An 11,902-nucleotide genomic window follows, 5' to 3' on the forward strand; every position below is an offset into this window, starting at 1 on the left:
ATCGATACATACTAAGCCGTAAACTTTTCACGTCAAATTTTGCAATATTTTGAAATTCTCATTGAAACATATCGAAATATTATTTTTTTTTTTAGTCATATATGTTCTTTAATATGTTACATTTAAAACAAAATATTAACATAATATTATATCTCAGATAATATAAAATATGTCCCTGAAGTAATATATAGATCGGTATGTATAAAGCCGTTAACTTTGGAAGACAAATGTCAAATTTTGCTATAAACAAGAAAATATTTATAGATTATATGAAAAACGTTCGGCGGCGACGGCTTTAACATTTTTTCGGTGGCTATGCTTAGCTTTTAGATGAATCGACGCGGGTCTCTGGTTTTAAAGATGCAAAAAAGCGTATGTTTTACAGTTGGATATTTGACTAATTGGGAAAGTTTTGATTTTTGCAATATGTGGCAATATTTAACCAGGTGGCATTACTAAAGTATGTTAATTTTTCATTTCATTAATTACTTTATTCGTTTTGTTTTGATCTTGTTTTTCTTAAGAATAGTGTACGAAAGCAGACCATTCATTAATTTTTCGTTTTTGTGTTAGTTTCTTTTGCTAAAATTTTGTAAAGTTTTACAAAAATTAAAAAAAAAATGTTTGGTCCATAAAACTTGTAACTAAATTTATATAAAAATGTTGCTAAAATTATTTATATTTGGTTTAATACTCTTTGTATTAATTTATTGGTGAGTAAATATTTATAAATAATTAAATTAATAATGGGTGTTGTTTTTTTCACCTATATTTACAATTATTTGTGTGGTTTGTCAATAAAAATGATTAATATTTGTGTGTGTGTAATTAATTCGCTATTGTTTTATTAATAATTTATTTTGTTTATCTTTTAGGATTTTGCCTAAAGCAATAAGTTGGTTTTTGGTTAAGAAGTTTAAAGTTAAAGTACGTATTGGTCGTATTAATTTACCGTATTTGGCCTTGAAAAATGTGAACGTCAGCAAAAGTGGATTTTCGGTGGTAAGTTTGGGAATCCATGTTGCTTATCTTAATTGGATATTATAGGTATTATAGGTCATCATTTAATATCTAAAGTAATATAATTAATAGATTTATGAACAAAGTTCACAATATGAAAATAATTACAACAGTATAGCAGTTTAAGTGGTATAAGTTTTACACTTTATTATTACATGATCTCAATTTGATAACTGTGTATGGGTTTATGGGGTACTGAGTTCTCTAGTAAGACTACCCAGCAGTTCGACAAAGAGTTAATGCATATGAAAAAGACAGTAATTTCCACTAATAGTTAACCACCTGGATGATCGTAATACGTATGTTTTGGGTCATTCGTCACGAATATACTACCCTTTGTAATCGAGAATGAAGACAGTCGTCACTTTAGTGTCCTCTTTGTAAGCGGGAGCGGAGACAGACGTCTCTTTACTGTCCTCAAGTAACCTAGAGATTATACTCTTGAAAGTAGTTTTTTTTTCAAATTTATATCTTTCGGGTCAATCGTCACATTATTGTCCCATAGTATTCTAGAGAGTAGAAACTTGAAATTACCACCTGGCTGACTCCAAATCGTATGTTTTTAGTATTTCGTCACAAATAAACTCTTTGTAAACGAGAATAAAGACAGTCGTCACTTTAGTGTCCCCTTTGTAAGCGAGAGCGGAGGCAATCGTCTCTTTACTGCCTCTTTGTAGGGTGTAGAGTGACGATTGACTTTCTCGTAGAACAAGCCCATGTTAAAATGGTTGGTCACCTGGGTAGTCTCCTTACTGTCTCTTTGTAGGGTGTAGAGTGACGATTGACTTTCTCGTAGGACAAACCCATGTTAAAATGGTTGGTCACCTGGGTAGTCAGATGGCTAGGGGCCACCACAAGTGGTAGGTTAAGTGGTTAGTTCGGGACTGTCCCTTCGAACTGCTGGGTACTTAACTAGTCATATTGGTTTGAACTATATTGACAAACTGAGCAAGTTAATACTTTTTACTATTACAATATAGACTTATAATAAAACAATAATATGGTTGTTTTATGGACTAGGCTATAGTCTATTCTAATTATTAATCTAGGTCTAATAGTCTACAAGTCTGTCTACTCTGTGATATAGTGTATAACCCTTTCATGCACAAAACTGAACACTGGACTTTTTATGAATATGACTTCACAACACTTTATTTTCATTTATATCGATAATTTTTTGATGAAAAGTGATTTCGAAGGATATTGTAGGTTAATATCCTACTTAGCATGTAGTGAAATCAAACTCTAAAAAATAATGTATTTTTCTTTCGAAACAACCATTTACTGTAGCTGTGAACTCAAATATGAGCTCTAAATCGAGAAAAATGTGAAAAAAGTCTTGGAACACCGAAAGAGATGATCAAGTCTGTACATGTAAAATAAATAATCCAGCCTGTACTTTAGTTTTAAGTCTAGTCTAATTTAGTATATAGTATAAAGGTTTCTAAAGGCCCTGTTTATTCATTTCTAAATTTTTATATTTTAGCAAATTGAAGAGATTTGTCTGCGTAGCAGTTTCTTCAATACCGAAGTAACCAAACTATTGTCGATTTACATACGAGATATACAAATCAATAAAGACATTAAATCAAGAACCGATGGAACACCCAAAGAAGAACAGAAACGTTATGCAGGCATATCACGAGAAGCGAGTGTGGAAAATGTACCAGATTTTAGGCAGGCAAAAGTACCGCCAAGTATTCTTACATTTGCTCAATTCATGGCCGTGCATATCAATAACATATCGGTGTTGGTAATGTATAATGATTTTGAACCTGGTTGGTATATACATGCTCTAGCAAAAGAACTACATTTGGATGGCAGTATTGTGCATAATGCTAAAACTTTACTCGTCAATGCTGCATTAAATGAAGCTCAGGTGGGTGTTTAAGGGACACTGTAAAAAGTTTAATAGTTGCTATTTTGGTGTTTTTTCTTTAGGCAAAAATGTTAAGACATTGTCCTACCAGGCGTCAATCTTTGGAGAATTTAAATAAAATACGTCCATGCTTGGGAGAAATTAGTTTTGATATAGCTCTCGATGCCACCCTATTTGCCCAAGGTCCTTTATCGGTGGATGTAAGTAATTGATTTTTGGAAATTCTTTTAAATTTTAAACAAAATTCTTTGCTTTACAGAAACTATCTTTGGCCATGAATAATGCCAAATCTACTATACACGGTGGCCTCTATGATTTCCTTAGAGATGCTAAAAAGCGTACATTACCCGAGCATCAAACAACCAAAGAAGATACTTATACATTTACGCCTTTGGCAGGCACATGTAATACATCCTCAGCAACCTCATTCCAACGGTCGACACGTCCAAATTACAATAATGAATCATATCAAAAGATAGCTCCTATTATACCAAAGAATTTTAATTTTATAATACAAGCAGCCACTTTTTCAGCCAAAAAAGAAAATTCACAAAATGATTTCAGTGCAAAAATGCAATTATTTAGCGTAAGTTATGATTTAAAATTATTTTTACTTTTATTTTGAAAAATATTCATATTTTTAGATAACTGGTGAATTTAATTCGAAAACATTTAATGAAAATACTCATTTGCCAACAGTGTGTACTAAACTTACGTTACAGCATTTGGATATTGATACCAAATATGAAAAATTATTATTTATTGAACAATTTACTATAGATTCAATGGTAAGTCTTTTTTTTTACAATAAACTTTTTCCACAATAATTTCCTTTTTCTTTCTCCAGTTACAAAATGATATTTTAAATTTGTATGTAAAATTGAAAACTTTCCAAATTATCTATAATCATTGTGAAATCTATGATTGGGTCAACAACAACTTTCTCTCAAGTCAAAGGCAAAAACAACATCAACCTATGTTATTACAATATAAACAAAAATCTTTACCCGATCATTTGGGTTCCCTACAAAAACAATGTTCACATCAATATAATGATAAAGGAACAACAGCGTCGGGTGGAGAAAATAAAAATGGTTTCTTTGAATCGTTAATGAAACACATAGTGGTCAAGGGTTGTGCTGAATTGTTTAATGTTTCGATGCTAATGAAATTGGATGATGATGAACATGCTGGCATGAGTGTTAGTCATACACGTCTGGTACTCGAACAAATTGATGAGAAACGCAGTTCAATCTATAAAACAAAAATATTTAATCTATTATTAAATCAACGTCACTGGAGTGTTGAGCTAATGATAGAATCTCTTTGGTGGTCTTTGGGTAATTCCATTAATGATACCAACAATTTAAAAAAATCCCATTCGCCTGGTTCTCCTTTCTTTTTGGGTGTTAGTTTAGTTAAATTAAGTTCCTATTCGAATGCCACCAAACTAGAGGTATCCATACATACATTGCGTACTGAGTACAGTATGACTTTGGCGAATTTTGTAGTGAAGACAGTTAATTGTATTAAACAATATGGTGGCCTTAAGTCGGAGAGTACTATAAGTAAACAGAAAACATTGCAGTCGGTGGAACCTCCCATCAATCTTTTAGTCTCGGCTAAAATCAAAGATATAACAGCCTATTTTGTTAATCATCATAGAGCCTGTTTGCTGTTAAGTTTTTCGGAAATTACTTTAACCCGGACTCATCAAATATCACATTTAAAATTAGAGGAATTCCAAATGGCTATAATGCGTTCAATGACCGCTTCCTCTTTGTGTTTGACTGATTTTACTGATATTTTTGCAAATTGTAAATTGATACGTTTGGAATATGAAAAACTAGAAAATAAAAGACCTAAATTATCGGTGTATATACCAGGCAACACAGAAGCTATATGGAATTCCAATTTACACATGCATATACTGACTTTGGTGCGCGATATGCAAGAATTGAAATATGCTTTAGCTTTGCCACAAAAAGAAAAATCACCCTCTTCCGTTTCCCCACACTCAGATCCGAATAGCAAAAAATTGATTATAGAATTATCGGCAGAACGTAGTACTGTTTTCGAAATTAAACTATCAGACCGTCATTCTATGCAATGGTTTGTGGAAAATCTTTTCTTCAGCCACAAGGAAAGTAATTTTATTTCGGCCGAAAATATTTTCATTAAAATTGATGATGAACACATATTTACTCTGAAAGATGTGGATGTTCACTCTCTGGCCAAACTGGATATGTTAACGCATGAAAGAGCAAATTGTGAGGGTTTTCTTTTGCCTACGAACAAAGTTTGGGTTACAACTATTGGAGCTTTTAAGGTAGTTTATCATATATATTTGTTGCTTAAATAAAATTATTGAAATCTTTTTTATAATTTTAGGCGATTTTCCCTTATGATCATGATTTTTATGATGCAGTGCAAAATCAATTTGTTTCACACTTCAAATGGTTGAAAATGGTACACAACTATAAGAAGAAACCTTTTACCGCCAGTTCTCCTTTACCCAGTGATATTGTAATACAGGTGAGCATATGATAGATACATAGATAGATAGATAGATAGATAGATAGATAGATAGATAGATAGATAGATAGATAGATAGATAGATAGATAGATAGATAGACAGAGAGATAGATAGATGGATAGATAGATAGATAGATAGATAGATAGATAGATAGATAGATAGATAGATAGATAGATAGATAAATAGATAGATAGATAGATAGATAGATAGATAGATAGATAGATAGATAGATAAATAGTTAGATAGATATATAGATAAACAGATAGATATATATGCAATTGTCTCTACTTCATTCCTCTTCTCGTAAATTTCTTATCAATGCAGATGTTCTGCACAGCCTTCTTCAATTTTATCGTATTATATTACAAGACCTCATCTATTTATATTATTTTTCATTTCAGATCAAAGAATTTCTTTTGGAAATCAGTGATGATCCCTTTGAAGTTAAACTACGTGATAATTATGTCTTGCTCGTCGATGAATATCTAGAGGGCCTTAAGCGAAAGACACTCTTTGATAAAAAGATAGCAGAAATATGTTCGAAAACTTTGCTAGTGCCAGCGGGCACAATTGAAACTCTACACGCCACCTTGGTGAAAAAGAATTCCGAGATATATATACAACGTTCCAAGAAAATACGTGAAAGTGGACCGGTACGTACTCGCCTATTGGCTTGGATTATGACAGATGTAGAAATCATGGCCATGGCTGATCCCTCGATACATGGCACCTCGAATGTTACACGTATTATGCGTGAAATTGATTCCGAAAGTCCTTGGCCAGAAGAGGGGTTAGAATTTACCACTCTATGGTGTCGCAATGTTCATGTCAGCTGTTCGGAATGGAAATTTATGTTGAGGGATTTTCCTCAGCCTATGTTTTATGTCAAGACTATGAGTCTATTTGGTATATTGTGTGGTGCTGAGCAGGCGGCCTCTAAGCGTGCAAAACGAGATGTTTACATAGAGGTAGGAGAACCTTTTGGTACGGATGTGGTGCAACGCAGCATGACCGCGTTGAAATTCTATCATGATTTCAATTGTGATTTGGAGTTCTGCAGTTATGCCTTTGGTCCCTGCTGGGAGCCGGTAATGGCTCAATGTAATTTGAGTTTTGAGAAAATATCTGCTCCTTCCAAAGATCCTAGTCCTCCTTTACCCTTTTGGGATAAAATGCGTCTTCTATTCCATGGACGTTTGACAATGATTGTTAAACAATTTACGGTGCTGTTGCATGCCTCTTTAGATCCTTACAATACCACGGAAGAAATGGAATTAACATGGAATAATGCAGGAATAGTGTGGACTAATGCTAAAATCATGTTTAAGGGAGAATTAAATGTCACTGTACGTACTGCCTCCCGCTATGATGATTGCCGTTTGTTGCACTTTCCTCATTTGAAATTAACCTTTAAATTGAATTGGGTTTGCTTGGCCAATCCCAATGATCATCATGCTGTTATGCCTTGTGCTCCCGATAAATTACCCGAATACTCTTCTAATCAGGAACATGATTCCTTTAGAGCTTTTCGTTCTATTAATTTAAATATATGGATTTCGTTTGAAACAAAGTCCAAACCGGGTTTGGAAATTGAAAGTGATATTCCGAGTTTGGTATTATATGGCAGTACCTTAAGATGGTTTGAAAGTTTAAAACTTATACTGTCGGGAGTTACTAGACCTACACGCCGTGGTACGGTATTTAATAATGTGCGACCGCGTAAAAAACAATTAAGTCGTCACTATAAAAAGGCCAATCTACAAATGAGTTTACATCGTTTTCAAGTGCTCTACTGGATGTCTCATGCTAGACACAAAGGTTTTCAACTTAATGGCGGGCGGGTGTCCTTCTGTTCCGAATATCTATTGTCATTGTCACCCATCGATGATGGTCTTATACATCGTCCTCGAGCCGACTGGTCTACAATTTATATGAACTGTGAACTTAATGATGCAGAAATTTGGCTTAAAAGTGTGGAAACAGAAAAATTCGATAGTTCCTCGGAGAATATTGCTAATGCTGATAACTGCAACAAGGTGCGTTTCTATTTCCTGAGTGTTGGTCGCGTTTCATATGGCCGAGAGGCCCTAATACAAACTGGCAACGAGGAAGAGACAAATAAAACTAAATCTTCGACACCTACTCACAAATTGGTGGTGTACGATTTAAAAGGTGCTTGGACTAAGAATAATCGTGATGTAGCGTTTGCCTTATTCGATTCGTTTATGAAATCACAAAAACTCAAAAATAATCTGTCCACTGAGGCTGTGAAAAGTTATCGCAAAGAGGGCAATTCTAATGTTATGAAGAATAAACGCAGTGATAGTACTATAGCGTTGACAAGTAGTTCCGGAGAGGTGCTGCCAAGTAAGTTGAACTGAATTTTAACTGAACTTAAACTGAACTCGAATTGGACTGAACTTGAACTGAACTGAAATTGAACTGAACTTGAACTGAACTTGAACTGAACTTGAACTGAACTTGAACTGAACTTGAACTGAACTTGAACTGAACTTGAACTGAACTTGAACTGAACTTGAACTGAACATGAACTGAACATGAACTGAACATGAACTGAACTTGAACCGAACTTGAACTGAACTTAAACTGAACTTGAACTGAACTTGAACTGAACTTGAACTGAACATGAACTTGAACATGAACTTAAACTGAACTTGAACTGAACTTGAACTGAACTTGAACTGAACTTGAACTGAACAAAACTCGAATTGAACTTGAATTAAAATTTGTTTTAAAATACTAATTTTTCCCCTTTTCTCTCCAGTTGCCAACACTACTACAGCAATCAAAAAACCTCAGCCTGCTAGTCATGCAACAGCCATGTTGCAGCAACTTATAGCCGAAGCAGATCATAAATTCAATGTTTACAGTGATGATCAAAGTACCCAATCAAGAGAGCTTCAACTTCAGGGACTGCAAGCCTGTTCTGCACAAGATGTTATCCATGAGAATTGGTCCATTTCGTTGGTAAACTCCCAGGTTCTACTTAAAGGTTCCGAGACATCGGGTTATGTTATTATAAGTGCCGCTAAAGCGGAAATATTACAAAGAGTACATCGTCCCGTGTGGCGAGATCGTTCGTTGGTATCGAAAACTACTTGGAAGGGTTTGTTGGAATGCATGCAGTATTATGCTACCGTAAGTGCCGGAGAACATGATTCTCTTTTGGAACGGGAAATAATGTGGTTAACAGTAGACAATATACAAGATAAAGATGATGCGGTGATAAACGATTTACCCGATATACCACATTTAGTGGGCAGTGGACGTAGTGTGGGCGGTGTAGTCTCCGAAACAGTGGGTGCTTCATCGAGTGAAAATGCTGGTGAAAATCAACCCATACAATTACAGCGTATTGTTTCGCGCTGTAAATGTGAATTTTTCTATGTTAGTTATGGTGATACTATAGATCCTAATACCATTACCGATATGCCACCACCACCTTCCGAAGAAACTTTATCTCCCTGGGAAAGGCAAGATGATCCGGTAGATGCTTTTACCCTAATGCATCACGATTTAGATGTTTGCACTAATTCCCTGCAATATGCCATGATATTGGATATTGTCAATAATCTATTGCTATATGTGGAGCCGCAACGCAAGCAGGCTTTAGAAAAATTGGCCAGAATGCGTTTCCAATTGCAGCTACACTCAACTGAAGATCAAAAACGTCCCATACAACAGAAACAAACACTCATTAGAAGTTTACTTATGAAAATACGTTCTCTTGAGAAAGACATCCATTTTATCAGCCAAAGAGCTGATGAAAGTGATACCATGGAATGGAAATTGGAATATGATCGCGTGCAAAAACATATAAGAGAAAGTAAGGAGGAATTAAACACCCTTAGTGAGGAGTTAGATATGATGCTATTGTGTTACAAGGAAACACAACTTTCACAATTGAGTAAAATCTCCAATGTACTCTCGGACAAAACGGTCAGCATTGTTCGAGCCAATGAGATTTGTTTCAAACGTGCCCAATGGCGTCTTACCGAAACTGACGGTCAAATTGGTATAGCAGATTTGGTGCTAAGCGGCTTCTTGTATACGAAAAAATCAAAAAGTGATGATTCGGTAGAACATCTCTTGGAATTGGGTAATATACGCATGAACAATTTGATACCGCGTGAAATATATAGAGAAGTTTTGGTGCCCACCGAAATACAAAAAGACATGCCCGTCGACACTCACAAGCGAGTGCTGAGAGTATTTTGCCGTGAAAAACCTCCTGTGGGTGGTATTTCGGTTAAGGAACACTTTGAAATCAATGTCGCACCCATTACCATCGCTATAACCAAGAAATTCTATTCTACCATGTTGAAATTCTGTTTTCCCGATCGTGATGCCTCCGAAACAGAAGCTGTTGATGATATAGAAGAAAACTCTTCCAGTTCATCGTCTTCCTCGAATTTGCAGACAAAAACGTCGAAAAAACCTTCTAAATCGAAAAAATCCTCCAAAGATTCAGAATTCTATGTTAAAATCGAAAAAGATGATGTAGAGAAAATGAAAGAACGTGCCGAAAAGAATAAACTATTTATCTATATCAAAATTCCCGAGGTTCCCGTGCGTGTCAGCTATAAGGGTAATAAGGAAAAGAATTTGGAAGATATTACCGATTTCTCTTTAGTTATACCCACCTTGGAGTATCACAATGTAACATGGACCTGGTTAGATTTGCTGCTGGCCATGAAATCGGTTAGTCGTAAGGTGATTTTATCTCAGGCCATTAAACAAAAGTTACAAATACATCGTCGGCCACCAACAACCAATCAAAGTGAATTTTCCTCACCTCCCGAAGAGGATAAAGCAATAATGTTGTTTGGCAATCGTTTAGCGGTATGTAAAAATCTGATTTAGAATAGAAATTGAATGATATCCTTTTTTAAAATCTTTTCAGGGTGAAAATCGTAGTCAACGCAAAGGAGTTTTTAAATTTTCTTCAAGCAACAAATAATGAAATTTATTTCATAAAATTTATTCAGAAAAGTATTATTTAAGTTATTAAATAAACAACAAATTATAATATATTAATTTATTAAATTAATTTTCCATTTATTTATCAACTTGTCCACTAATTTTTTTTTCATTTCTTAACAGTTTCTTTTATTTAATTTTTTTTTATTAAAAAATACAATTTCTTGTGTTATTATTACTGCAGTGTGTTTTAAAGTAAAGTTGAGAGTTAAAAATAAAAATTTGAATTTAATTACTCTACACTGTTATTATCTATATAGTAAAACAGTTTAGTTAAAATACATACAATGTTTGTTAATTAATAAACTACTTAATTAAATATTTAATTAATAAATCACCAGGGAGAAGAAAGTGGAAAAACAAGAAAAATATACTTAAATAAAACTTGTAGTTTAAAGATCTAAAAGATATTTGCTTTAGTAACAACTTCAATTTAAATAAAATTCCAGCTTATTTTTTATATATTAATAAATAGTTTTTTTTAGCTATATATTAAAAATAATCAAAATTTTTTAAACAAACTCAAGAAAACTCACAATTCTAAACAATTATATTATAAGCTCTTTAACCATCACCATCTTTAAGAGCTATAAATTAAAATTAATTTAGATGAAAAATATCTTGTTAAATTAACACAGTTTATTGTTATTAAAGACAAGAAAAACTTAAAAAACAAATTTAATTTAAATATTGCTGCTAATTTAATTTTCATTTTATAGCTTCCTCCACAAATGTTTTCTTTGATGTTGTGTTGATTACAAAAACATTTCATTTAATTTGTTGCTTTAAAGGTGGCTAAAAAATATATATTAAAACAAAATTTCATAAATGTGAACATAGTTTTTAAATTAAAAGCTTTTAATAATATAAAATTTATATTAAAAAAAATAAACGAAAAAACGAGTCAATAAATAAATGCTAAACTTACCAAAACAAATACTTTTTTGGGTATGGAACGCTGCACCAGTTCTCCTAGTAAAATATTTTGGGATTCATCTTTAGTGGGATCAGCTTGGGTATTGTAGCAGAGTGTCAGTTCAGGTAAATTTTGCCAACCCACATATAGCGGATATAAATTGTAGACGAGCTCCTTTTCACCAAAAGCAAATATGGAAACATCAAGCTGTAAAGGAAGAGAAAAAGAAACTGAAGTTGGAACTTGCGTAGAACTGAACTCGAATCAACCTAGAACTGAACTAGAAATGGAACAGAACTAAACTAGAACTGAACTAGAACTGAACAGAACTAGAACTGAACAGAACTGAACAGAACTGAACAGAACTGAACTAGAACTGAACTAGAACTGAACTAGAACTGAACTAGAACTGAACTAGAACTGAACCAGAACTAAACTAGAGCTGAACTAGAACTGAACTAGAACTGAAGTAGAACAGAACTAGAACTGAACTAGAACTGAACTAGAACTGAACTAGAACTGAACTAGAACTGAACTAGAACTGAACTAG

The 11,902-nt window shown here is 33.7% G+C and overlaps 2 protein-coding genes across 2 annotated transcripts in view; one reads left to right on the top strand and one right to left on the bottom strand.

The window, feature by feature from the left end:
- Positions 1 to 652: 652 nt before the first annotated feature.
- LOC111676976 (protein KIAA0100) lies at positions 653 to 11,102 on the top strand. Its single transcript, XM_023437990.2, has 11 exons — positions 653 to 713; positions 876 to 1,002; positions 2,507 to 2,899; positions 2,962 to 3,099; positions 3,159 to 3,485; positions 3,544 to 3,687; positions 3,747 to 5,228; positions 5,291 to 5,434; positions 5,837 to 7,802; positions 8,221 to 10,298; positions 10,360 to 11,102. Exons 1-11 carry the CDS (start codon positions 661 to 663, stop codon positions 10,414 to 10,416), a joined length of 6,909 nt encoding a protein of 2,302 aa, XP_023293758.2. The 5' UTR covers positions 653 to 660; the 3' UTR covers positions 10,417 to 11,102.
- Positions 10,539 to 11,902, bottom strand: part of LOC111686381 (trafficking protein particle complex subunit 11) — a 28,608-nt gene continuing 27,244 nt past the window's right edge. Inside the window, exons 13-14 of the mRNA XM_046953074.1 lie at positions 11,365 to 11,559; positions 10,539 to 11,231 (exon numbers count right to left, since the gene is read on the bottom strand). Of these exons, the coding sequence (XP_046809030.1) occupies positions 11,205 to 11,231; positions 11,365 to 11,559 (222 nt within the window). The 3' untranslated portion in view covers positions 10,539 to 11,204. The remainder of the gene's footprint in view (positions 11,232 to 11,364; positions 11,560 to 11,902) is intronic.

This window comes from Lucilia cuprina, chromosome 5 (assembly GCF_022045245.1).
Source record: "Lucilia cuprina isolate Lc7/37 chromosome 5, ASM2204524v1, whole genome shotgun sequence".
In the NCBI taxonomy this organism is placed as follows: Eukaryota; Metazoa; Arthropoda; class Insecta; order Diptera; family Calliphoridae; genus Lucilia; species Lucilia cuprina.

Coding starts and splice junctions, on each gene's coding strand:
- LOC111676976 (XM_023437990.2), top strand. CDS start 661: ATGTTGCTAAAATTATTTATATTTGGTTTAATACTCTTTGTATTAATT. Junction 3,486..3,543: donor CAAAAATGCAATTATTTAGC/GTAAGTTATGAT, acceptor TCATATTTTTAG/ATAACTGGTGAATTTAATTC. Junction 7,803..8,220: donor TTCCGGAGAGGTGCTGCCAA/GTAAGTTGAACT, acceptor TTTTCTCTCCAG/TTGCCAACACTACTACAGCA.